Here is a 26,338-nt window from a genome sequence, read left to right on the forward strand (position 1 = left end):
AAGGCAGGAGTGTTATCCTTTTGGACCTTACACGTGTCATTCAGACAACAGCTGAGACTTAAAAGCACTAACAAATACTTAAATCTCTCCACATTTCCATTATCTTCATCTAAATAAGATAAGTCTACATTTTAATTCATTGAGGATGATATCAAGGTAACCCTGGAATTTTTAAGAAGATACTCTGAAAATTAGGGAAGAAAAATTTATATTGTTTATGACTGAAATCATTAAGAAGTAATCAGAGGAGCTTTTTGTGGATCCTCCATAACCTAAGGTAAGGAAAAGACAAAAAGAGAATAGGTTTAGGATCTGAAACCCAATTTTGCTATGTGACCTTGGATATGTTCCTTAGCTTCTCTTAGTATTACTTCCTTCATCCATAAAACAAAGATAACAACTTACTCAAAGGACTCTAAAAACTATTAAACTGCCAGCACAAGATTTAGCATACAGTTGGGAACTAAGGAAATGGTAGTTACATATAATAAACAATAATCCAGCTGGCTAGTGTACAATCTCAATTATATTAGCCTATCTAAAGCAAATCCCACATCTAAGTAATATCTGGTTTAAATTCACTGAGTCCAAAATTATCCTACACCATTACACCATTGTACCAGTTACATAAGACTGGAACCAATGAATGTATTGGTAAGTTCTTGAATGCACAGAGGTATAAAATTGTTGGGTTGAAAACTCTTAATTTCAAACAGAGAATAAAAGGATGGAGAAAAGACAGACCTTCCTGTTATTTAAAGAGCAAACCTAAAAATTAAATTAAAAGAAGGAAGAAATCAAATGGGGAAAAACAGCAATGATCTAACAAAGGTATCTAGAGGGGATGAATAATAGCTTACACCAGTCGGGGTCCAATTCGGACAATGAAATTGGGAGGAAGAAGTTCCTATATAGAGCTGCTTACTTGGGCGTCCCAATCACCACTGCTTATCAAGAAAATGATGACTGCAACATAAATAATAACTTGAAAGAAAGCACAGCATCATTATTACAGTACTGCTATTTGTGCCTATTAGTGTTAGTGACATGTCCAAGTTTTCAATGACAAACTCAATTAAATGTTGCAAAGCCTAACTGGCGGATTAAATCTCTATGATTTAAGTATCCCCAGCCCTATATAAACTCAATTTTGAATATTTAATAAAATTCCGAACTTTGTGTTTTAGAACTAAAATGTGAGGTAAATTTTACCTACCCAACAAGACTATACACACTTCATGGTGAGGACCATTTAAAAAATATTACCAAAGAGAACTTTTATAAACTCCGCAATCCCAGACATTAACGTATCTCTCAGGATGTAAATACTGGTGTTTATCATGAAGTCCTCAGTGCACCCTAACAAGAGTTTTCCTCTAATCAGGCAGGTAAAAGATGCTGGGATGAATGTAATCATGACCATTTAAAAGAATGCTGGTATATATATTTTGCAAATTAGCCAAGGAAACATTGTAACAGGAATAAGCACAAATTCATCACCACTAAAACATATGAACTTATTCATATATGAATATGAATGTGCAGATTATAACATCTTTATGCTTCAAAATAAGTTTGGGATCGTGGGCGGAGGCTGGAAGGTTGACGAGTGAGGATGTGGAAAGCGGGAACTATCAGGGCTGGAGATTTCCCAAGGTTGTTACCGACTGAAAGTGACCTCATGTGCCTTAACAAAGGAAGTCATGAAAGGTTGGCAAGGGGCCTTAGAAGCAAGGAACCGTATACAATTCAAGTGTGAACTGAACCCGCCAGAATGGGAGCACATTTTAGGGCGAGGGTTTTTGTCCGTTTTCATCACTGCCACAAGGAAGGTGCTTTGAATGGAATGTGAAAGTATGCAACATATTTAGCAATATGCATTCATTTTAGGAGACCAGTGCGATATTTACTGCCTAAAATTTTTCTCAGAATAAACTACAGCGACGACACTACAAAATATTTCCATCTCAGGCCCCATTACCCAAGAGGAAAGTCTCGTAAGAACGAAGAGCCCTGTGAAACCGTTTGTGCCCTCTCGGGCGTCCTGAATCGGGAAAACCAAAGGCGAGAAGTTCTTCAGGACTCAGGCTCGCCCCGCGTTTCCCCGGCTCCCGCCCCAGCGCAAGGCGGGCGGAGAACCGCCAGCTGTGCCCCGGGGCCCGGCCTCCGCTGATCGGCGCCCCGGACCGTTACAGCGGGTTTCCGAAGCGACGGCCGGGTCCAGCGGACGCAGGCGGCCCGCACTTACCGCGGCGCGGCTAGTCCCGGAGCCCACAGCCCGGGGCGGGGTAAGGGGCTTCCGGCGCGAGTGTGCGCTGTGGAAACAGGCGCATAAGTCTGGGCCGAGCACCGTCCTGGGCGTCCCGCACTCCCCTCGTGTTGCGCCGCGCAACTATTAAGAACAGGAACCGCTGCGGCACGCTCCCTGATCCTTTTTTGGCACTTCCCGCCCGATTTGCCGCGCGCTGGCGCCCCTCCTCTAACCCCAAAGGACTCCTTCGGGCCTAGAAAAACGCCCTTTCCCCGCCCCCCCCCTGTGCGCGTGAACTAGGCAGTTGTTAGATCTCGCGAGAGGTTCGCCCCCTAAGCGCCCCTCCCCCCAGCTAGTGAGTGCGCGAACGAGAAAGAAGGAGGGCGCTCCAGGCGACAGCACTGAAGACGCCATTATCCTCTGTTTCTCTCCTCCACAGACCTCGACGTCTTGCCTGTGTCCCACTTATTCGCGGCCTATAGGTAATTGGAGTTATTGGAGCTTGGGTAATTCTGATTCTGGCAAGGGTCTGGCCTCCCTGAAAGGCTGCGTTGACTTTTCCCAAGCCCGGGTTTTCTCGAGCCCTTAGTGGCCTCAGAGCCCGAAGGGAGGTGCTGGCGGTAGGTGGGGTTGTCGCCTCCTCCGTTGCATTGATTGACGTGGCCGTGGGCCAATCGCTACGCCCTCGCGCCATCGCTGAAGCCCTAGCAGCCAATCGGGCGCGACGGCGGGGAGGACGCGAGAAGGCGGGGGAGGGGAGCCTGCGCTCGTTTTCTGTCTAGCTCCCACCGGCTGAGGCGGCGCGGCGGAGTGACGGCGGCCTCGCGCGCTGAGAAGCCAGGTTAGGGGAGCGACTTGTGGAGGTGAGGGTCGGAGGCCAGTTTTTCCTTTTGAGGGAGGCGTTCTGGGGGCTGGTGTGGTGGTTGGCCGCTTCTCCGAGTGGGAACGTTGCCCGGTGTCCCCTCCCCCACCTCCGCCATTTCCCTGAGCATGTATCCGCAGTCCCGCGTTGTGGTCCTAGAGACTTCGGGGATTCGCGAGGCATGTTCCTTTAGGATAAGCTGGAGTTACATGGCACTGGGAACTAGGAACCTCGTGGAGGGAAGAAGGCCGGCGGGGGCAGAAGGCTGTGCCGCCGCTCTCTTTGTGTGGGCCCCGCCTCACCTTGGGTCTCCCGGCCCAGGGTCGGAGCTGGAGCGGCGGGATGGAACGGTCCGGGCTGCCTCGGTGGCTTTGTCTCGGGCGGTGGGGGGGGGGATGCGGGGGATGAGACCTCGGGACCGCGTGGTGGGTGGGGGAGGGGGGGTCGTCTCTCGGCTCCGCCTTGTAGCACGTAGTCGCCATTACGCGGGCCGCCATTTCCTGTCGGATCCGGGTGAGGAGAGGTGCGGCGCTTCTGCTGTCGACTCTCGCTTTTTCCAGTCCAGTTACCCGGCTGTTTGCGATCCCGGTACTGAGAGGCGGGGAGGGGAGGGCGTGTTTGTGTTTGGCCGGCCGGGCACATACTTAGGAGATTTTCGGGGCCTGGGGACTAGTGACTGCAGGACCCGAAGGGTGAACGGCACGCGGCAGGGTTATTCTTACAGATAAACCTTGCTGTTTTTGCTTAACTTCTTTACCCAAGTCTTCTCTCACCACACCTCAGAAATTAGTGACTGCTGGCCCAAAACGATGTCGTTTCAGTTAGGACAGCAGTAAGTCGACCCGTTAACCGTGCGGACAATGGGAGGCATAAATGTGCCTGGATTGTTGGCTCTCTGCTGTCTTACCAACAACCTTCAAGTAGAGGCAACTTGTCAACTCTTAGTCCCGACAAGAGGGAAGCTTTAAGAGGCTGTTTGCAGTCCTATCGGCCGTTCTGACCCACAGACTCTAGTTTTTGTGTTACAGGCATAATTGTCGGTTGTACTCTGAAGCCTAGTTTAAAATAGTCCGCTACTGACTGTTGGTTTTCAAGGGCTCCATTAGCTTCGCTGAAAAAGATTGGTGGTAGCAGGTTGGGTCTGGTCCTATATTAGATTTTTGGATTTATCCCTCCTGTGGGTTTTTCTGGTTGTTGTTGGATGTGCTCGCAATTGCCGTTGTGTTTGTAAACTTTCGAGACGTCACAGAAGATCGCTTCAAGCATGAGTCGAAAGAAATAGAAAAGCAGTTAGAGGTTTTAATATAAAATTAGTTTTTCCAGTGAATAAGATGCATTGTAACTTTATATAAATGTATGCTTTGTGGATGACATTTTTTTTTTAGAGTTTTGTGAATGTACCGTATAAAACAATTCATTGCTGCGGTGGAACTTAATCCAGCGGCTAAGTTAGTGTTCTAACTTAGGAAAAAAACAAACAGGCTCCCTTGAATTTCGTATTTGTTAGGCATTTGAATTGTGAATCCCTGAAATGAAGAATCAGGTCTTAGAAATAGCTCGTTTCTTGGGGTCCAATCAGTGGGTGTTCGCTGTAATCAGAAGCAAGTATTCAGTAATGAGAATAAATAAAAGCAAAACTGATCTATGCGTTGGTTCTTATAGGCTACTGCAGCACTGGGGTGTCAAGTTGTTGGTCCGACCCAGAACACTTCAGTTCTGCTCTGCGAGGATATATAATAACTGGTACGTTCTAGAAGCAATGTCTTTTTTCAGCTTGCTTTCCAATAAGCCACATGTACTAGCTTCTTTATTTTTCAACAGATTGGTGTATCCATTTAATACAAGAATATGGAAACTGAACAGCCAGAAGAAACCTTCCCCAACACTGAAACCAATGGTGAATTTGGTGAGAAGAAATTTTAATTTTAACAGTATTTTTTTATTCTGCTAATACTACCTTATGAGTGTGGTGAAATCGTGCTATTACTCTTTATGTAGGTAATTTTGATTTCATTCCGTGATTTATCAGTTACATCTTAGATTTTATTTATGAAGTAGAAGTAACTGGTTTGCATATAAAGAATTTTTTCTTGCATTTCGCTATTTTGAGTCCTTTGAAGTATTTTGTCGAAGTATTTTGTGTTTGGTGCATGTTATAAGATAGAAGCATAAGGTTCAAGTTTATAACAGTACCTTTGGCCTTTTTAAAACATGCCTGAGATTAGTAACAAGTCTTTTGAAACAGAATGAAGTTGCTTTGGAGACTTTGTTTGAAATCTGAACTGTTAATTTTTAGGTAAACGCCCTGCAGAAGATATGGAAGAGGAACAAGCATTTAAAAGATCTAGAAACACTGATGAGATGGTTGAATTACGCATTCTGCTTCAGAGCAAGGTATACATTTTATTCTTGAAAATTTGAAGGTGGTTCGTGCTCAAGTAGAAATTAAGATAAGGTCTGGTTTGGCTGTCTAGAAATCAAAGTTTTACACAGAATGGAGAATGTAAAATACTTGCTTGTGGTTCTTTCTAAAAAGACTTGAAGGGCCCTGGTGGTTTTGTTATTTCACTAATAATTAAGATTAAAGTCTTTGTAGTGAACCACTACCGGTCAAACTAGGAGAGGAGAGTGTGATTCTTTTTGAGAGTGAGTCTCCTTCTGTTGCCCAGGCTGGACTGCAACCTCTGCCTCCCAGGTTCAAGTAATTCTCCTGCCTCAGCCTCCCAAGTAGCTGGGATTATAGGGCATGTCAGCATGCCCAGCTAGTTTTTAAATTTTTTAGTGGAGACGGGGGTTTGACCATGTTGGTTAGGCTGATCTCAAACTCCTGACCTCAAGATCCACCTGCCTCCGCCTCCCAAAGTTCTCGGATTACAGGTGTTAGCCACAACTCCTGGCCAAGGGTGTGATTCTTAGAGTATTAATAGATTAAATCTTAATTATGTGTGAAGTTCTTTTTTTTTTTTTTTTTGAGACGGAGTTTCACTCTTGTTACCCAGGCTGGAGTGCAATGGCACAATCTCGGCTCACCGCAACCTTTGCCTCCTAGGTTCAGGCAATTCTCCTGCCTCAGCCTCCTGAGTAGCTGGGATTACAGGCACGCGCCACCATGCCCAGCTAATTTTTTATATTTTTAGTAGAGACGGGGTTTCACCATGTTGACCAGGATGGTCTCGATCTGGTGATCCACTCCGCCTGGCCCTGTGTGTGGACTTCTTAGGAAGCTTCTTGCTTAGCAGTTTATTGTTTTGTCTCGTGTCACAATATGCAGGTACCCACTAATATTACTTGATTTATTAAAGGAGATATAAAAATCTGTGCTTAGTCTTATTTTATACTCGGTGTATTTCTGACGTTGAATACTCTTATTTAGTCCTCAAAGCACTTAGAATTACATTTTGGTTTTTGGGTTGTTTGGGGCCTGGTCGTTTTTACATTCCCTAATAGATTTTTTTATTCTTGTAACGGGATTTTTTAGTGAAAACTAAGAGCGTGGGTAGACATTCATTTTAGGGAAAGACAAAGTCATTTTTTTGTCTTTGTATCTTCTCCAGAATGCTGGGGCAGTGATTGGAAAAGGAGGCAAGAATATTAAGGCTCTCCGTACAGACGTAAGTATTAAAGAGTTAAAACTACTACACGAGCAGCTTCAGTTTGTATGTCTATAGAAATTTAAAGATTTACATCCTAGAAATCATTTAATAGTTTAGCTACAAGACATTTGTAATAATTGAACACAGAGTTGATTTCGAAGTTAACCATTCCTGTTTTAACAAAAGCCCAGATTGAGCAGGATGGGGGTATATATTAAAGCTCTTCCCATTCTAATAATGAGTCCACCAAATTATTCACTTCATCAAGCAAGATAACATCTTAATTAGAAATAGGGACAAAGTGTAAAAATCCTTGATTACACCATTTCCTGTTTGAATCAATTACAGAATTACTGAAAACCATTGCAGGTGGCTGGTTAAATCCAGAAAATCTGTTTTTGTTTCCTTTGGGAAGAAAAATGTCCATCTGTTCTTTAACAGCTTGCACATGGAGCACAAAGAATTTAGTGTTGAGGTTGCATGATTTAAATATGGGTAAAGAATAGAGTAGGCACTTAATCTAATAATTGGGAAACTGTTTGTCAATGCCTATGATTTGTTTGAGTCTTCATTTTACAGTGGGTTGACTCTTGTGATTAGACACATTAAATGTTGGCAGTGCCAGAAGTGAGCACATTTATAGGACTTGGCTACACTAAAATTTCTAAATTTTTTTTCTCGTAGTGTACACATTTCTTAATGTTTTCTTGCTAAAAATGAGGCAGATAATAACTTTGTGTTGAGTACTTATTTGACAGTATTTCATTTCTCTCTTGGTCGCAGATCTTTGTATGTTTCTCTTGATTACTGTAAACTGAACTTGAAAATTTGTTTAGAATTTTACAAACTTGCTGTTAGGATCTAGAAATGCGTTTTATACCTCCGGAAAACCAAACCAGTCTTTTATTAGTTACGGTTTTTGGTGGTGTGGGAATTTTTGTTTTGTCTTTTATAAACCTCTCTCCTCTTAATCCAGATGTTCTGTATAATTATCTGGGTTATTATATTTCCCCATTTCCTCAAGATTTCAGTAAACTTTGAGTCAGGTTTTGTGTCTACCCTCATGAGCCAGCCTGCTACTGAAACATCGTTTGTTTTTCTTTAAAAAAAAAAAAAAAGGCTAGAAACCATCATTTGAGGTCCTTAATGTTAAGCCACAGTCAGATTTAGAGAAGTCCATTATTGTGTTAGTCTTCAGAACAACTTAAGCTTGTTTCATTAATTGAGAGTATGAGTATAGTTTGTATTAAATTAAAATTTATTGCTTTTCCCCCTTTTCCCTCTCCTTGTTTTTTTGGCCATATATCTCCGTTGCCCATGTACTGGATCGACTTACCCCTGCGTTGCCCACCATGACGTTGGCCCATCCGCCCCTGAACGCCCATGTGAAAACCCTGGTTGGCTATGCCCAAAAATGTGCTCGTTGCCAAACGGGTACCATACTTGACAACTTCTGATTGAATGCCCATGCCCAATGCCAACATCCACGAACGCCAATGACCAATGCAGTACAATGCCAGTGTTTCAGTCCCAGACAGCAGTGGCCCCGAGCGGTATGTCCCAACAGTTTATGCCTCACTGCCTGATTAGAAAGAGAGAAATGTATTTTATTACCTGCCTTTTATATAATTAAATAGTATCCCCTTTAGACGGTGTATTGTTTTTCAAGTTTCTGTCTTATTTTCCCCATTAAGTCTTTTTGTCACTGAACTTTTACCGTGAGTTGCCCACCGAAACGATCCACTAATTTTATTTCGATGGAAGGAGCACAGCTTTCAAGTGTTGCATATTTGCTGCATTGTAAATCAAATTGTTACCAAAATAGTCTCTCGCTCTGTCTTTGTGGCCCACCTTGCTTCCCAACATTGCCTGTTCATAATTTTTTCTGATGAAATGCTAACTCTGGTTCACTTTCCTTCACTTCTCATTTGTGTTGTCTTTGTTTTGTCTTGCATTTGTATTTGTTTTCTTGCAGAGCCCATTAGTGATCCAATTTCTAACTGGTATTCATAACCTTACTCCAGATACAATGTTCACCACTTGCATATTCTCCCACTTTGCCTAAGAGAAGGTGTGCCAGTTTTACCAATGTAACAGCGAGGGTATCCCTAACTTAGTGGTGGCGGGGAACATAACTATTCAACTCCGCTTCAGTTCTGGTCAGTTTATTGCCCACTTAATCTGAGCCCTTCCGAAAGCCCATTCTCTCTGTCTCTCTGCAAGTCTCCTAATATTGTTATCATGTCTGTATTGGGTCTAAAACAAAATGCATGTGAGAAATCTATAAATAGGCTACTTTAAATGGGGAATATTAAATAATTATATGTTACATCTCTGTAAAAGTTTGTATAACTTGGTGACAAACACAAAACTCATTTTTCTTTTCCACCTTTTTTGTACTATCTGGTATTTGTGGTGTTTGACAGCATATTGAGTATCAGTGCTGATATTGAAACAATTGGAGAAATTCTGAAGAAAATCATCCCTACCTTGGAAGAGGTAGGCTCATTTTTTTTTTAAATGTATTCGATAATATGAGGGTGGGGAATGTTTGTTGTATTGGGGCATAATAGGGGAGATGGAAAGACAGTAGTGGATATGACAGTTTGTAGCAGTATCTTAACCTGCTACATAATTTTGTACGTGCATAATTTGTTTTAAAAAAAAGTTGGCCACTCCTGGAGTAGATACGAACTTACTTGTGGTCATGTGCTCATGGGTTTAGTATGCATTTTCTGGGCTTTAGTTTTAGAAGAGAAACTTTTAAAATGAGAACGTTTGTGGGAGTCTGTTGAAAAGGAGAATTATTTAGATTGTTAGAATTTTAAGATTCTACATAATTTACTAGGTTTATATAGAGAAGTTTTATATTGTCTTAATGTTGAATAAAAGTTTCATTATTTAATAATATAGGTTTAAAATATGTTGTAGTAGCTTTACCAATATATGCAACAATAGCCTGATCACGCTAGACACTTAACCTATTACTCTTATTTTTCTACTTTCAGGGCCTGCAGTTGCCATCACCCACTGCAACCAGCCAGCTCCCGCTCGAATCTGATGCTGTGGAATGCTTAAATGTATGTCATAGTGCCATTGAACCCCACTGAAGTATGGAGCCTGGCCCATAGGATCGATTATATTTTTAACATAGTGTGCTTTTCCCGTCTCTATAGAAAAAGGCTTAAAAACATGATACATGAATGGTCTTACAACTCACTGTTGACCCTGCTCCATGCTGCAGTGGGAATTAACTACATTTGCAAAGTGCTTTGCAGTCATTTTTATTATGGTGTTATTTGAATGTTAATAATAATTTTGTGGTAACAGCGACATGCTAAATGGCTGCAGTGTGGGTATGGTGTTGCAGGACCTGAAAATAAAATAGTTTTTTAAGGTGGTGCAGAATGTCCTTTTTGGGCCTGGCTATTGAGGATAATAAGCACATAACTGGTAAAGTTATTGAAATATAAATTCAGGTTGCTCACTGCAACAGTATATTATTGTTACGCTTATAGCAGATAAGTGTGTGTTGGGGAATTGCTGATTTGAAACTAAAATTTTGTAACTCTCCCTCCACAGTACCAACACTATAAAGGAAGTGACTTTGACTGCGAGTTGAGGCTGTTGATTCATCAGAGTCTAGCAGGAGGAATTATTGGGGTCAAAGGTGCTAAAATCAAAGAACTTCGAGAGGTAAAAAAAAATTTTTGCCATATTTCTTGCTAGAAAGTAAATTTTAGTATAGACTTGTTTCTGTGGGCTTGTGTCGCTTCCCCTCTGAGTTCCCTCTGAAGATTAATTATCCCAAAAGACAAAAATGTCTGGCATTACTAGACATGTTATTTTGTCAAAATTTTTACATCATTGCAAAGTCCTGTAAAATACTTAATGAAACATTTATATTATGAGGGGATAATTGTTGAATTCAATAGCTATTTTCACTGAACCTTGAAAAGCTAATTTCTAGTACTTTTATTCTAATTATTTTTTTATGCTCTTATTACAGAACACTCAAACAACCATCAAGCTTTTCCAGGAATGCTGTCCTCATTCCACTGACAGAGTTGTTCTTATTGGAGGAAAACCCGATAGAGTTGTAGAGTGCATAAAGATCATCCTTGATCTTATATCTGAGGTACTTCAGAACATTTTTGTTTACATTTTATTTTATGAAACAAAGTGATAACTTGCAAAAGTAGCTTCAGATCATTTAGTCTTATAGTCTTTATCTGTCCTTTCCCCAGCAATTTTCTATCACCTGGCTTCAGCCATCACTTTAATTTAGAAATGGTTTTGGAAAAGTGGAGAGTGGTCTTTTGTTGGTGGTATTTTTATAGCCTTTGATCCTTCTAATGAATTTCCTATAGTGTTGATTGTATCTTTGTAACTACACTGCAGAGCTTCCTATCTCAGGTGCCTCAGTATGGATTACAGGCTTGCCAAGATACTGATCTCTTCAGCCGTTAGGATCACTTCTTCATAGACCCCTTTGTAAAATGTGCATTGTAGTTTGTCGTGTGTAAAATGTGAGAGCTTTGTGGTTTCTTAACAATGTAATCATGTAAGAGCAAGCTGTTATTTTTCCCTGTACAAACAAAAAAGAACTCACTTTTGTTTAGGATTTGCCAACAGTATTGCATTTCTTAGGAATCCCTTACTTTGCTACTGTTAGTGTTGGCATAATTCTCATCCTTGCCTCTAGTACCCCCTGGTGGGGGAATGACTTTTTGTTGATGATGATGATATTAGAAGGGTTGGTAGGAAGTGGAGCACTTTTTCTTCAGTTTGTTCTGTCTCTGTTTTTAGTCTCCCATCAAAGGACGTGCACAGCCTTATGATCCTAATTTTTACGATGAAACCTATGATTATGGTGGTTTTACAATGATGTTTGATGACCGCCGTGGACGCCCAGTGGGATTTCCCATGCGGGGAAGAGGTGGTTTTGACAGAATGCCTCCTGGTCGGGGTGGGCGCCCCATGCCTCCATCTAGAAGAGATTATGATGATATGAGCCCTCGTCGAGGACCACCTCCCCCTCCTCCCGGACGGGGTGGCCGGGGTGGTAGCAGAGCTCGGAATCTTCCTCTTCCACCACCGCCACCACCTAGAGGGGGGTAAGTTTTTTTCATCTGAATTACTAACATAAAAGAGGCTGTGTGCTGAGCTCTAGATAAGGTAGACTTTGATTTGATATGTGTGGCATGTAAACAAGTTTAGATTACAACAAGTACTGTGCTTGCAGAGACCTCATGGCTTATGACAGAAGAGGAAGACCTGGAGACCGTTATGATGGCATGGTAAGAACTTTGGTTTATTATTACCAGTGTGTGTATGTGAGGGCTGTATGGACATAGTTCACATTTTGTTGAAGGTTATAGTAATTAAAAAGCTTTTCTTAAAAGTAAATTTTGTTTTGGATTACCAGTTAAATCCTTACTTCTATTATTTGCTGCTGCAGTATTGCGACTTTATTGAGCTTTGTTCCCCTCAATTACATAATTGCCTATATATGTACTTTTAAAATAAGGTGACGTGCAAATTAGGTATATAAAACAGCTTTATGACAATGCGGGTTCATGTTAATATTTCTAAATATTTCTGTCTCTAACATAGGTTGGTTTCAGTGCTGATGAAACTTGGGACTCTGCAATAGACACATGGAGCCCATCAGAATGGCAGATGGCTTATGAACCACAGGTCAAGTATCATGGTTGTTCATGTGTATATCAGTGATAATTTAAGATGCTTACCTGCTCTCCCGTAAGATTTTTATTCCCCTGAGGATTGTCTTCTGAAGTTTACTCACTGAATATAGGGAGGACACAGGAGGACTTTGGTTTCCTGAGTAGAGGGATTTATGAGTATTAAAATACTTAAATAGCGAAGCTGGGTGCAGTGGTGCTCACTCATAATCCCAACTAGTCAAGAATCTGAGGCAGGAAGATCGCTTGACCCTGAGAGTATGAGACCATTCTGGGCAACACAGCAAGACTCCATTTTGTTGAATAAAATTTTTTTAGAGTACTTGGTAGTAATTACAAAAGCAAAGTAATTTTTTTTTCTTTGTTTTTAGGGTGGCTCCGGATATGGTAAGTTTTCTCCTTTGTGAAATCAAACATTAATATCATGTTTTTAAAATGAACTTACTGCTCATTATTTAAATCAGATTATTCCTATGCAGGGGGTCGTGGCTCATATGGTGATCTTGGTGGACCTATCATTACTACACAAGTAACTATTCCCAAAGATGTAAGTATCTTTAATACTACCAGGAATATTATACCATTTTTATGATTATTTCTCCTTTGTTTTTTTTTTTTTAAATTCAGAAGGTTTTAACAAAAACACCTTTGGTATTGAGATTATGATAATGGGCTTTAGTGACCTGTGATGTCTGCAGTTTGAGTCTTGGCAAGTGATCAGTTCTATTAATAAAAGTAGCTAAGAGGGATTTGAGCCCTAATTAGCTAATTAAGGGAAACATTAGTAAGTGTGACATAAATAGATTGTAACTTAAACCTTGATATGTTTAGGGAGCATTAATCAGTTAAGAGTCTGAATAATAAAATTTAATACGCTTCATTCTCCTTGAAAATACAGGTAGTAAATTTTAAAAGTATATCATAAACACATACTTTTAAAAAATCTTTTCAGTTGGCTGGATCTATTATTGGCAAAGGTGGTCAGCGGATTAAACAAATCCGTCATGAGTCGGGAGCTTCGATCAAAATTGATGAGCCTTTAGAAGGATCCGAAGATCGGATCATTACCATTACAGGAACACAGGACCAGATACAGAATGCACAGTATTTGCTGCAGAACAGGTCAGTTTAAGTTTAGCTTTGTGTTAGCGCATACATACTAAAACCTTTAAAAAGCTTTTCTTCTGAATTGATTTTTTTCTTTTAGAAGCCATGGTGTCTCAACCTTTTGGGGACCTAACTTCTAAACATTCTAATAGTTTGCCTTAATTTTCTCCTGCTTTCTTACTAAAAACGAAGATATTCAATACTAATCTTGCTGGAAGAAGCTTTAACCAACCACTCTCATTTCTCTGGTGAAAACTGCTGCCAAAACCACTTGTTATAAAATTGTACAGAGCCTGTAGAAAATATAGAAGATTCATTGGATATTGGCCTAGTTCTGTGTGGAAGACTAGTGATTTTGTTGTTTTTAGATAACTAAATTGACAACAAATCACAGTCTGCCATATGGCACAGGCCATGCCTCTACAGGACAAATGATTGGTGCTGTAAAATGCAGCATTTCACACCTTACTAGCATTCTTTGTCTTTTCTACCAAATATTAACAACTTTCAATTTCGTTTTCTTAATTCTGTTGTACTAATGTCTGATTTACTATTCATCATTTTTCTTGACACTTAACATTGCTTTAATTTGTAATTGCTAATGGTTTTTGAACTCTTCTAATTGTAATGGACATGTTTATCATTTTAATTTAGCATTGAAATTGTCTTGATGTTGATTAAGATGTTACGAGCAAAAATTCTAATTCGCACTTTTTTTTCTTTTCTTTTATAGTGTGAAGCAGTATGCAGATGTTGAAGGATTCTAATGCAAGATATTTTTTCTTTTTTATAGTGTGAAGCAGTATTCTGGAAAGTTTTTCTAAGACTAGTGAAGAACTGAAGGAGTCCTGCATCTTTTTTTTTTTTATCTGCTTCTGTTTAAAAAGCCAACATTCCTCTGCTTCATAGGTGTTCTGCATTTGAGGTGTAGTGAAATCTTTGCTGTTCACCAGATGTAATGTTTTAGTTCCTTAAAAACAGGGTTGGGGGGGGGAAGGGCGTGCAAAAACTAACATTTAAATTTTGAAACAGCAGCAGAGTGAGTGGATTTTATTTTTTGTTATTGTTGGTGGTTTAAAAAAAATTCCCCCCATGTAATTATTGTGAACACCTTGCTTTGTGGTCACTGTAACATTTCGGGGGGAGGGACAGGGAGGAAAAGTAACAATAGTCCACATGTCCCTGGCATCTGTTCAGAGCAGCGTGCAGAATGTAATGCTCTTTTGTAAGAAACGTTTTATGATTTTTAAAATAAATTTAGTGAACCTATTTTTGGTGGTCATTTTTTTTAAAGACAGTCATTTTAATTTTAAAATGGCTGAATTTCCCAACCCACCCCCAAAACTAAACACTAAGTTTGATTTTCAGCTCCTCTGTTGGATATATATAAGTGGATCTCTTCTTGGGCATAGGCAAAATAACTTGGCAAACTTAGTTCTGGTGATTTCTTGGTGGTTTGAAAGTCTATTGCTGGGAAGAAATTCCATCATACATATTCATGCTTATAATAAGCTGGGGACTTTTTGTTTTTGCAAATGCTTGCCCCTACTTTTCAACAATTTTCTATGTTAGTAGTTGTAAAGAACTAAGGTGGGGAGCAGTACTACAAGTTGAGTAATGGTATGCATATATACCAGTATTCTGATTGGCAGCAAGTTTTATTATCAAAATAACACTTGGTTATGGAAGTGACTGATGCTGAAAAAAATTCGTTATTTTTATTAGATAATTTCTCACCTATAGACTTAAACTGTCAACTTGCTCTAGTCTCTTATTAGTTAAACTTTGTAAAATATATATATACTTGTTTTTCCATTGTATGCAAATTGAAAGAAAAAGATGTACCATTTCTCTGTTGTATGTTGGATTATGTAGGAAATGTTTGTGTACAATTCCAAAAAAGATGAAAAAAGTTCCTGTGGATGTTTTGTGTAGTTTCTTGGCATTTGTATTGATAGTTAAAATTCACTTCCAAATAAATAAAACACCCATGATGCTAGATTTGATGTGTGCCCAATTTGAACAAGGGTTGATTGACAAATGTAAAATTTGCCGAAAGTTTCCTCTTAAAAGGAAATACAGTAATCTTAATTTTATATATATATAGTGTGTGAAATGTTTTTCTAGCATTTACAAATGAAAGCTGGCAGGGGTGGTAGATGCAAAGTTGTGGTAGCTGGACTTGTAATTTATTAAAGTGGTAATCTAGCAAAATGAGAGCCTAGTTACCCAGGTTTTTTTTGTTTTTTTTTTTTTTTTAACAGCCGAGGCTTTCCTTGTGTTACCTTTGAGAAATTTTGAGTGAGTTAATTGGTTTCTTTTCCAAAATAGCTTTAGTTTGATGTCTGAGAATATTGGAGATAATGTAAAATAGCTGCAGAGTATGGTTCCTGTCTCATATTCCTAAAACATTACTTGTCAACCTCCAACTGTTCAGAAAGCTTGAAAACATTTTTTTTTTTGAGACAGGGGTCTTGCTCTTTTGCCCAGGCTGGAGTACAGTGGCATGATCTTGGCTCACTGCAACCTCCATCTTTGGGACACAAGTAGTCCTCCTGTCTCAAAACAGATGAACAACTATATAGAAATGCGTTTATGAATGTAATTGTTGAATTTAGGTAAGAGGCTTGTGTATAATAGAATGTCGGGCAAGTCTGGAATTCATGTCAGTAGTAATGGTATGAACAGAAATGCCTTTTAAGGGAATTATAGTTGAGCGACATTTAGTTTGTGGAGGGGCATAAAACGTTCTTTTGGTTAACGAAAAACATGAAATGTCAAAATATTACTTAAAATTAGTGGATGCTACCTGTGATACCATTTCCCCCAAAGGTGAAAGGTTAAATTGCCACCTGATAGTTACTTAGTCTCCCTCTTGGGGTTGCTTAGGGTGAAATGAGCCCTTATTGCTAGAGAAAAATTAATAAGGACATTTTAGTCAAATTGTTCTACTGGAGGAAAGCATCCCCAGAGCAAATGCTGGCTTTCAAAGCTGTAATCTGTTAACCTATAAATGTAACACAGGGACTCTTAGCTGAAAATGTTTTCACGTTTGCATTTTACAGCAATTTTAGATCTTAAACACATGATCCTACTGAAGAATATCTGGCATTGATATCTTGGATATACACCTTTGGGAGGGAGGGGCCTTTTGCATTACCACTACTGTTGATTGGTAAATTATATTTAAAATTTGGGTGAGAATAGAGACAGGTTGGGAGAATTTTCACAGAGGGAGGGAGAAGTGAACATAAGCTCTAAAATGGAACATTGAGCCAATTCTGTAAGAAGTTACTGGTACATAGGGTTGGTTTCAAAATTTTAGCATAACTTTGAAAATCAAAACGCTGACATTCGTCACAACCAAGCTATTATCGAGAATTTTAATACCCCTACTATTCAAATTTTGTTTGCCTTTCATTACTGTACTAAAACATTAATAAAATACTTGGGTCCTAAACCTGGTAATCAAATCCGTGGCAAAGAGAATCAAGGAACCAAACTAAGTTTTCTTTTAAAAACCATTTCATTGGCTTACGTTGTTTTAGTATTCAAAATTATTCCATATGAATTAGGCGATGAATTGCTTGAGATTGCTTTTAGGTAATTTTCTTCAAATTTTAAGACCAGTGAAAACTTTTCATTGTTTAGTGCCATCAAAAATAATTTTTACTGGAAAGATGTTCAATCTTGAAAGTGATTAGAAGTAAATTAGCCCTGTGCAGTGACACACTTGTAGCCCCAACATTTCGGGAGGCCAAAATGGGCAGATCTCTTGAGACAGCCTGGGCAACACGGTGAAACCCCATCTCTAAAGAAAATGAGAGAGCCAGGCGCGGTGGCTCAAGCCTATAATCCCAGCACTTTGGGAGGCCGAGGTGGGTGGATCATGAGGTCAAGAGATTGAGACCATCCTGATCAACAAGATGAAACCCCGCCTCTACTAAAAATACAAAAAATTAGCTGGGCATGGTGGCGCGTCCCTGTCGTCCCAGCTACTCAGGAGGCTGAGGCAGGAGAATTGCCTGAACCCAGGAGGCGGAGGTTGCGGTCAGCTGAGATCGTGCCATTGCACTCCAGTCTGGGTAACAAGCAAAACTCTGTCTCAAAAAAAAATTAGACAAGTGTGGCGCACACCTGTAGTCCCAGTTAGGTTTGAGGTGGGAGGTTTGCCTGACCCCAGGAGTGGAGGCTGCGGTGAGCTTTGATGGCACTGCTGCACTCCAGTCTGGGTGTCAGACCTTGTCTCAATCCAGTAAAAAAAATTTTTTTCTTTTTTTTTGTCTTTCAATCCAGTAAATAAATTTTAAGTTAAAGGGAACCAAAAAAGGGATGAGTACTCTTTTTTTTTTTTAAGATGGTCTAACTGTGTCACCCAGGCTGGAGTATAGTGGTGCTATCTCAGCTCCCAGCTCAGGCCATCCCCAGAGACCTTCCTATATTTCAGCCTGAGGCAAGACCAGTGGGGGATGATGAGAGCAGGAACTCCAGATGGGTTGAAAAGGACACCAGTATCGGAGAAACAAGGCACTAGCCTCACTTCTAATTTGGAACCCTGCAAATTATGACCACATGATAGCGCAGAAGAAATAGAGATAAACCGTGTTTTGGCACAGAAATGATCTGAGATTACAGACATGCACAACAGAATTTCCTTTTGACTCCCATATGTCATAAGAGGTACATCAGTTGAGAGCCAGTGGGGCTTGTGATGGGATCATAGGGTGAGTATGGTTACTGCGTATCAGCAGCTGTAAGATAAAAGCCCAGCCTACGGCTGGATGGAGATGGCAGAATAGTAAAAGATTTGCAGTACCAGTGAAAGCCAAGGCAAGATCAATTTAGTCAAGGAAGACCACTGGGTTGAGTGCCAGTTATACTAGTTTTTGGTCATTCAATAGTAGCTTTGGCGAGGGCAGAAACCAAAATTCACACACCGGACAGATTACACCTCAGCTAGAGATCAGACAGCTTGCTGGCACCGTTTCCTCTCGAGAAAGGGTAACATCTAAACCCTAAATCAGAATAACATCTAAACTTCCCTTTGCACTCAGAAGATATCTTGGAAACGTGAAGGGAAAGAAAGACCTTGGGGAGAAAGTAAACTGCTCTAATAAGGGGTTGACCTTTAACTATTTCCCATACTTGAGACCATTTAAAACTGGAAGACTATCTGCTATCAGTGGGAATGGGAATTTATGAGAAAAACTCAAAGCATATGTAGAAATTTACAGACCCTGGAATTCCCAAGAAGCAGGAGAGTTAAGACCAATGCTATCAAACCATAAATTCTAGTTGGAGGTGGTCTCACTGGGGAATGGGCCTGCAGATCATTTATTCATACTTTGTGTATCAAACTGGCACTCATTCTGTGTATAATTCAGACTCCAGAACTTGGGATCAGGCTGACACTAATCTCCAGCTGAGACTGCATCATGGTTTGACCAATTTTCCCTGCCTTGTGCTCCTTTCCTCATTCTGTTTCACCTGAGAGCACTCTCCTAGTGAATCAGTTGCACAAGACTCCCTGGCTTAGGCTCTGCTTCTAGGACTTGATCTCACACAGTTAAGCTAAAGCAGAAATGTACACATATCCTGGACTTAGATTGTGATGCAGCAAATAATGGGACTGGGTTGTCTCCCTCAGAAGGCAGGGTGAGAAACTTCTTTATGAAAGATAACTGCATTATACTAGTATTTCTGAAAGTAAATGAGAAAATCTTTTGAATGCTGAACAGCGAAAGAGACATCTTGTTAATACCACATCCGTTTCTTCTTTCTAATTGCACACAGTTTTCCTTGTGGAGTTTTCTCTCTCCATGGTACATAAGTTTGATGAGAAAGAAATCCTGGTCCTTACAGATTCCAGGTTCCAGAGGGTGGGCATTTGATTTAGGCTTGGCCAACCAGACTCTTTCTCCTGGGATTTTCAATCTTGAGCAGAATAATGCAAGCAAGCTGTAACGATTATAGGTTTTTTTGGATTTTCTTGTTTGTTTTTTGAGACAGAGGTTCCCTCTGTCACCCAGGCCGGTGTGCAGTGGCACAATCTCAGCTCACTCACTGCAACCTCTGCCTCCTGGGTTCATGTGATTCGCCTGCCTCAGCCTCCAGAGTAGCTGGGACTACAGGAACTACAGGTACACACCACCATGCCCAGCTAATTTTTGGTAGAGACGGGGTTTCACCATGTTGCCCAAGCTGTTTTGTTTGTTTGTTTGTTTGTTTAGACAGAGTCTCACTCTGTCTCACTCAGGCTGGAGTGCAATGGTGAAATCTGGGTTCACTTGAACCTCTGCCTCCTGGGTTCAAGCGATTCTCCTATCTCGGCCTCCTGAGTAGTTGGGGTTGCAAGCATGCACCACCACGCCCAGCTAATTTCTTTTTGTATTTTTAGTAGCGACAGGGTTTTACCATGTAGGCTAGGCTGGTCTTCACCCCTCAGGTGATCCGCCTGCCTCAGCCTCCCAATGTGCTGGGATTATAGATGTGAGCCACCATGCCCAGCCACAGGTTGGTCTTGAACTCCCTAAGCTCAGGCAATCCACCCATCTTGGCTTCCCAAAGTGCTAGGATTACAGGCATGAGCTATCGTGCCCAGCCTTTATAGTTCATTTTTTAAATAGCACTACTGAAAGAGAACTTTGGGCAGTTCCTGCTCTCAGTACTCTAAAGCTGCCTGTTTTCTGTTTGAGTCTGGTTCCCGGTCTTCTCTTCCATCATGTGAGCTTTCTCATAACCTTTCAAAACATTCCTCTTACCACAAAAATAATAACTATGAGATAATGCATTTACTAATTAGCTAGATTTAAACATTACAATACAAATATACTTCAAAACATCATGTTATACATAAGTACATATAATTGTATTTGCCAGTTAAAACTTTTTTAAAATTTTGCTTTAATTAGCCATTTAGTTGCTATTACATGCAGCACTTCAGTGAGAGGTTTATCTTACACAGGCAGCATTGCTAATTTCAGGGAGGACATCAACAAAATATGGATGACAGCTCTTGCTCCACCTCAGCTGCCTCTGCTCTCCACCAGTATCACTGGACCATAGTTAGGCCATATCTGGGGGTGATCAGTCATTTCCTAGAAAGTGCCAGGCTCTGCCTCAAGGTTGAACAGCCAGGGCAATGAGTAACATACCTGGGGCTTTTTTTTTTTTTTTAATTGAGATAGAATAGGATCTCACTTTGTTGCCCAGGCTGGAATACAGTTGGCACCATCTCAGCTCACTGCAACCTTTGCCTCGCTGGCTCAAGCCATCCTCCTGCCTCAGCCTCCTGATAGCAGGGACTAGAGGCGCATGCCACTACACCCAGATAACCTTTTAAAATTTTTTGTAGAGACGGGGTTTCACCGTGTTGCCCCGGCCGGTGTTGAATTCATGGACTCAAGGCGATCTGCCAGCCTCAGCCTTCCATAGTGCTGGGATTACAGGTATGAGCCACCATGCCCAGCCCCTTCCTAGGGTTTCCAGCTTTTCCTTTCACTTTAAGACTTGGATAAAATGCCACACCTCACAGGGATATGACTTCCTGAGTAGCCAACAAAGGAACTGGATGATGCAACCTGGAATTATGGAGAAGTCAACTCCCTGTGGGGCAAACTCTAACCAAAGGGAATTTGTTCTCCTTCCTTGTTCCCAAAAACTGCACTGAGGCAATTTCTCCATATAGTTTGTCTAGAAACTTCCTCAATGATTGTGCCAACACTCCTACTGACTGTCTTTCTGAGCATGTCATCATGAAGCAGTGGCAGGACAGTATGTCCCCCTCAATGTCCATGCCCAAAGACTGCACCTCATAGATTAAATATTAGCACTTAACCCCTGTCTCAGATTCTGTTTTCAAGGGAATCCAAGTTAAATACCCCTTTGTACCTGTTTATTTTTGTACTGTTTTAAAATAATACTTAGCTCTTCCTAAGTATGAAATATTGACTTCACAAATTAAAAGCTAAATATTATTCAAAAAATTCTAATTGGTATTGAACTGTGGTAATAATGTTAATAATAATAATGGAAAACAATAGATTTATTCCATTATAATTTAATATTTTAAATCAGAAATTGAAGTATTTAAGAGCCATGGTTTTCACAGAAAGATTCCATTCTATCCCTAAATCATATCCTATAAATGTAACATTCCAAACTTAGTAAGGAGAGAGTAGGAAGAACCTTCAATGGCACATCTATGGCACTAAGAAAACTAGGACACTATAAATGCCCTGCAGGCCAAAGGAGAATTTCAAGGAGGTGCTCAATCTTAAATACTAGATATGAATAAATCAAGAAGAAAAGGAACAGAAAAATGACACCGTAGTGAACCATATTTCTTTTCTGCTATGGCTTCTTGGGCATTCAGTCTGTCATTTGCGGTATGTCAGGGGAAGTAAAAATAAGAGGTGTCTCTAGGCAACTTTTGCAACTTCCTCTGTTGCCCAGGCTGGAGTGCAAAGGCACAAACACAGCTCACTGCAGCCTCAACCTCTTGGGTTCAAGCAGTCCTCTTGCTTCAGGCTCCTAAGAAGCTGAGACTATAGGCACATGCCACCACAGCTAGCTAATTTTTTTATTTTTATTTTTTATAGAGATGGGGTCTCACCATGTTGCTGAGGTTGGTCTCAAACTCCTGAGCTCAAGTGATGGGCCCACCTCAGCCTCCCAAAGTGCTGGGATTACAGGCATGAGACACCACAACTGGCCAACCCTCCATTTCTTTAAATACCTGCCATAGCCTATCATAGAAAATAGAAGATACAGCAATAATCGTTGCCAAGAGCTTGATATGTAATTTAGCTAATCAAAAATGATGACTGTCTTGATTACTGGAATAATCTAACTTGGATACTGTTCAAGGGGGGAAAGTTATATGGACACATCATTGATCATGCCTTCTTCCTTTGTTAACCTTTAAAATGCAAGCTTAGAGGTTATTTAGAGGTCATCACCATCTCTTCAAAAGCCTATGCCTGCAGGGCATAGTAGCTCACATCTGTAATCCTAGCACTTTGGGAGGCCGAGGAGGGCAGATCACAAGGTTGGGAGTTCAAGACCAGCCTGGCCAACATGGTGAAACCCCTGTCTCTATTAAAAATACAAACAATTAGCTGGGCGTGGTGGCGGGCACCTGTAATTTCAACTATGCAGTAGGCTGAGGCAGGAGAATTGCTTGAAACCAGAAGGCAGAGCTTGCAGTGAGCTGATATCATGTCACTGCACTCCAGCCTGGGCAACAAAAGTGAAACTACATCTCAAAAATAAGTAAATAAATAAATATTACTTTCATTTGAAGTACAGAAAACCCAACTTAAATGGCTTTAAACTAGAAGGAAGTTTATTAACTCACACAACTAAAGATCAAAAGTAGGACAGATTGAAAAATTGATGTAATCCCCTTACTAAAGTCCATTTATTTCTCTGTTTTTTTGGTCTTGCCCTTCCCCATGTGTTGACTTCAAACTCAGGTTGCCACCAAAAGGACTGCAGCAATTCCAGGCCTTACATCCAAGTTCAATCAGGTCCAGAGGGAGCTTGAATCACTTCTGGAAGTTTTCCTGTAACAGTGAGGAAAAGCTTCTCTGCAAGCATTCTGCAAATCTTGCAGTTCACTGAGGTAAACTGGAAAAGATGCATAAACCTAATTCAGTTGCTTGCAAGAGGTTGATATTACCAGTCCAGACTACTCTTGAGGCTGAGGATGCTAAACTAAGCTACAACGGACTGTGGTTAAGAGAGGAGTTCCTGAACAGTATCACAGTATCTGTTGGGAAGGAAAAAGCAGGAAAACCACGTTAAGTAGGTGAAGAACTCTTTTTTTTTTTTTTTTTTTTTTTTTTGAGACAGCACATTGCCCAGGCTGGAGTGCAATGATGAGATTTCAAGTCCCTGCAATCTCCGCCTCCTGGGCTCAAGGGATCCTCCCACCTCAGCCTCTGGGAGTAGCTGGGACTACAGGTGAGAGCCACCTGGCTAATTTTGGCTTTTTTTTTTTTTTTTTTTTTTGGTAGAGACAGGGTTTTGCCATGTTGCCCAGGCTAGTCTCGAACTCCTGGGCTCAAGTGATCCTCGGCCTCCTAAAGTGCTAGGATTATAGATGTTAGTCACCACAGCCAGCTCAACTCACTTTTTGTATTCTCAGCATCTTGTAGACACACTTAAAAAACCAAAAACAAAAATCCCAGACACACAAAGTTTATTTCAATGTTGAGTGAAGGAAGCATGTTGTATTCTTGTGCATAAATACCTTGAACATAGATAGGAATTTGACTTTCTGGGTGAGAGGGGGAATAGGGGTCTCACTTCTTTTCGAAGGCTGGAGTGCAGTGGCACCATCTCAGCTCACTGGAACCTCTGCCTGCTGGGCTCAGATTATCCTCCGACCTCAGCCTCCCGAGTAGCTGGGACCACTGGCACACGCCACCACACTCATTTAATTTTTTGTGTTTTTGGTAGAGACAGGGTTTCCCCATGTTGCTCAGGCTGGTCTCAAACTCCTGCGTTCAAGTGATTCGCCCACCTCTACCTCTCAAAGAGCTAGGATTACAGGCGTGAGTCACCACACCTGGTCAGCATTTGATTTTTTTCTATCAATAAACCTCAGTGAAGAAAAATAACCTCTAAGTTATTTACCCTTCTGGATTCTTTTGTAGGTTGCTAGATTTCCTTGCTAAGTCAATTCATCTCCCATGACTTAGGTGCTATAGTAGAAAGGAAAAATCCCAAGCCAACAGACTTACATTTCCTTAACAACTGTATTAACGTACTAGTGACTTTTTCTGGAAAACATATCATAGTGGAGTGCTTAAAGTTCCTTTCTCTCTCTTCTTTAAAAGTTCCCTTTTCTTCTTCCTCCTCCTCTTTCTTCCTCTCCTTCATTTTTTTCCTTTCCCTCTTTTTTTTTTTAAAAGTAAATGCCATAAACTATCATAAAAATGCAAGAACTCACAGAAAAAAAGAACTCTATATAAGCAAAAACTCTATGTAAGCAAATGTGTTTGGACTTAGCTCTTTTCTCTCTCTCCGTGTGTGTGTGTGTGTGTGTGTGTGTGTATGTCTGCCTGCCTGCCTTTTTTATGGCAGCCCAATTTGCCTACATTATATGCAGCCAGATACATTATCAGAGGAATCCTTCCTCTTTCTGCACATAATTTCCAAAGAGCTCCTTCAATATTAAAATGTAAGAAGATATGTTCCAGACATAAAATATGTTGGCCAGCCATGCAGCATTCTTTTCATAATGCTGGCAATTTAGATGTTTTTTTCAGTTCTTCAGTTTAATCGGTGGAAAATCATCTCAAGAAGGAGTTAATTTACTTTTAACAGCTTGTGACTTCCAGGATATGTCAGTAGGCTCAGGACTTGGGCTTGGCAAAAACCAGGCAGCTGAATTGTCAAGAGAAGTAGAAAAACCTGAAAACTTTGATTCTGGATTGAGGATGTTTCCCAAAGAGGGTTCAACAAGACAGAAGAGAGTGCACTGGACATCTCTCACCTCACTCTGAATCACTCAACAGCTGCCATTTGAGAGGCTCTGTATGTCATGTCCTCTGCTGGATGAAATGGGAAATGCCGATGTCCACTGACAACAAGTTCATGCTGGAAAGCCAGCACCAGCTCATGTGAATCAGTGATTGAACACACACACAAATAGGCTGAATCCGAATGTGAATGAAATCATAGCAAACAGTATAAGACATAAAGCCATAAATATACAATGGTTAGGTTATATGGCATGAACTATAATTATAGTACTATAAGTACTATAATTTAGACAGAGGTCATAATAGAGGTTAAGAACATGAATTATCACTATAGTCGCTTTTGTCATGATCCATCCTAGGTGAGATTTAGTACTTAAGTACACTGTCAGGCATACAAAGTTAATTTAACAGTTTAATACATTTATTTCCTCATCCTAAACGTTGGTTCGCCCAAACGGGGCCAGGTATTCACTGGCGAGATTAAAGTATTTATTGGAGTAATTTATTCATTGAAAAATATTAACTGGGTGTGATAGTTCACACCCAGTACCCCAGTACTTTAGAGGGCCGAGGCAGGCAGATTAAAAAAAAAAAGAAAAAAGTTCCTTTTTCTTACCAAAATGAAGAAACTGAAGGGATGAAGATCTGCTTTTCTAGGGTAACAGCTGTCCATTTTAAAAGTTCCTTGGGGATGGGCATGGTGGCTCACACCTGTAATCCCAGCATTTTGGGAGACTGAGGCGTGTGGATTGCCTGAGGACAGGAGTACCAGCCCAGCCTAGCCAACACGGTGAAACGCTGTCTCTACTAAAAATACAAAAATTAGCTGGGCGTAGTGGCAGGCGCCTGTAACCACAGCTACTCGGGAGGCTGAGGCAGGGGAATTACTTGAACCCAGGAGGAGGAGGTTGCAGTGAGCCGAGATCGCGCCACTGCACTCCAGCCTGGGCGACAGAGTGAGACTCTGTCTCAAACAAACAAATTTAAAAGCTCCAAATCCTCCAAAAATCCAAGGAAGACATTTTTCTGTAACTAGAGATAAGTACTGATGTTTATTTTTAATAGGTTATTTTCAAAGATGTGAACGTTATCCATGGAGATTTAAGTAAGTCTCCAAAAGGGAATAAAAATGCACACCTTTATACTAATACTTCATCATCAGACAAATTTGGATCATCGCTAAATTGGCTTCTATACCTCTCTCCTAATATAAGGTACTCTTTTAAGTTTGCAGTTGTGAGACACTTATTTCCTCATCTTTAATGTCTTCTCAGTGGGGCCACTGATATAGTCACTACTTGACTGACGAGAATGGTTGGCACTGGTGA

At 40.7% G+C, this 26,338-nt stretch overlaps 2 protein-coding genes across 13 annotated transcripts in view; one reads left to right on the forward strand and one right to left on the reverse strand.

Moving 5' to 3' along the window:
* The window catches only part of RMI1 (RecQ mediated genome instability 1), a 19,053-nt gene extending 15,562 nt beyond the window's left edge, over nt 1-3,491 (reverse strand). The window contains exon 1 of one of the 2 annotated variants that reach the window (XM_078367640.1): nt 3,416-3,491. The gene's annotated coding sequence lies outside the window, so the exon portion shown is untranslated. Of the gene's footprint in view, nt 1-2,248; nt 2,526-3,415 lie in introns of those variants that run through there. The other variant, XM_002742781.7, reaches the window with a different exon arrangement.
* On the forward strand, nt 2,609-15,517 carry HNRNPK (heterogeneous nuclear ribonucleoprotein K). 11 transcript variants are annotated; one of them, XM_002742785.6, is made up of 17 exons: nt 2,609-2,733; nt 4,776-4,856; nt 4,935-5,019; nt 5,410-5,507; nt 6,668-6,724; nt 8,216-8,259; nt 9,133-9,205; nt 9,715-9,786; nt 10,289-10,402; nt 10,716-10,844; nt 11,516-11,823; nt 11,952-12,006; nt 12,323-12,406; nt 12,783-12,798; nt 12,876-12,958; nt 13,364-13,533; nt 14,252-15,517. In XM_002742785.6, the coding sequence occupies exons 3-17, from the start codon at nt 4,962-4,964 to the stop codon at nt 14,283-14,285; spliced, it is 1,395 nt and encodes a 464-aa protein (XP_002742831.1). In that variant the 5' UTR covers nt 2,609-2,733; nt 4,776-4,856; nt 4,935-4,961; the 3' UTR covers nt 14,286-15,517. The 11 variants fall into 11 exon arrangements, with proteins under 11 accessions (XP_002742831.1, XP_002742833.1, XP_008992750.1 ...); XM_002742787.6 differs by having other exon boundaries at nt 14,312-15,517; XM_008994469.5 differs by lacking the exon at nt 2,609-2,733 and adding an exon at nt 3,021-3,114.
* Nucleotides 15,518-26,338: the final 10,821 nt, after the last annotated feature.

The sequence above is a fragment of the Callithrix jacchus genome, chromosome 1 (assembly GCF_049354715.1).
Source record: "Callithrix jacchus isolate 240 chromosome 1, calJac240_pri, whole genome shotgun sequence".
Lineage (NCBI taxonomy): Eukaryota > Metazoa > Chordata > Mammalia > Primates > Cebidae > Callithrix > Callithrix jacchus.

What these genes read in the sequence shown, in the direction of transcription:
- HNRNPK (XM_002742785.6), top strand. Translation starts at nt 4,962, where the DNA reads ATGGAAACTGAACAGCCAGAAGAAACCTTCCCCAACACTGAAACCAAT. An exon ending in AAATCAAAGAACTTCGAGAG is followed by an intron (nt 10,403 to 10,715) that starts GTAAAAAAAAAT and finishes CTCTTATTACAG; the next exon opens with AACACTCAAACAACCATCAA. An exon ending in CAGTATTTGCTGCAGAACAG is followed by an intron (nt 13,534 to 14,251) that starts GTCAGTTTAAGT and finishes TTTCTTTTATAG; the next exon opens with TGTGAAGCAGTATGCAGATG.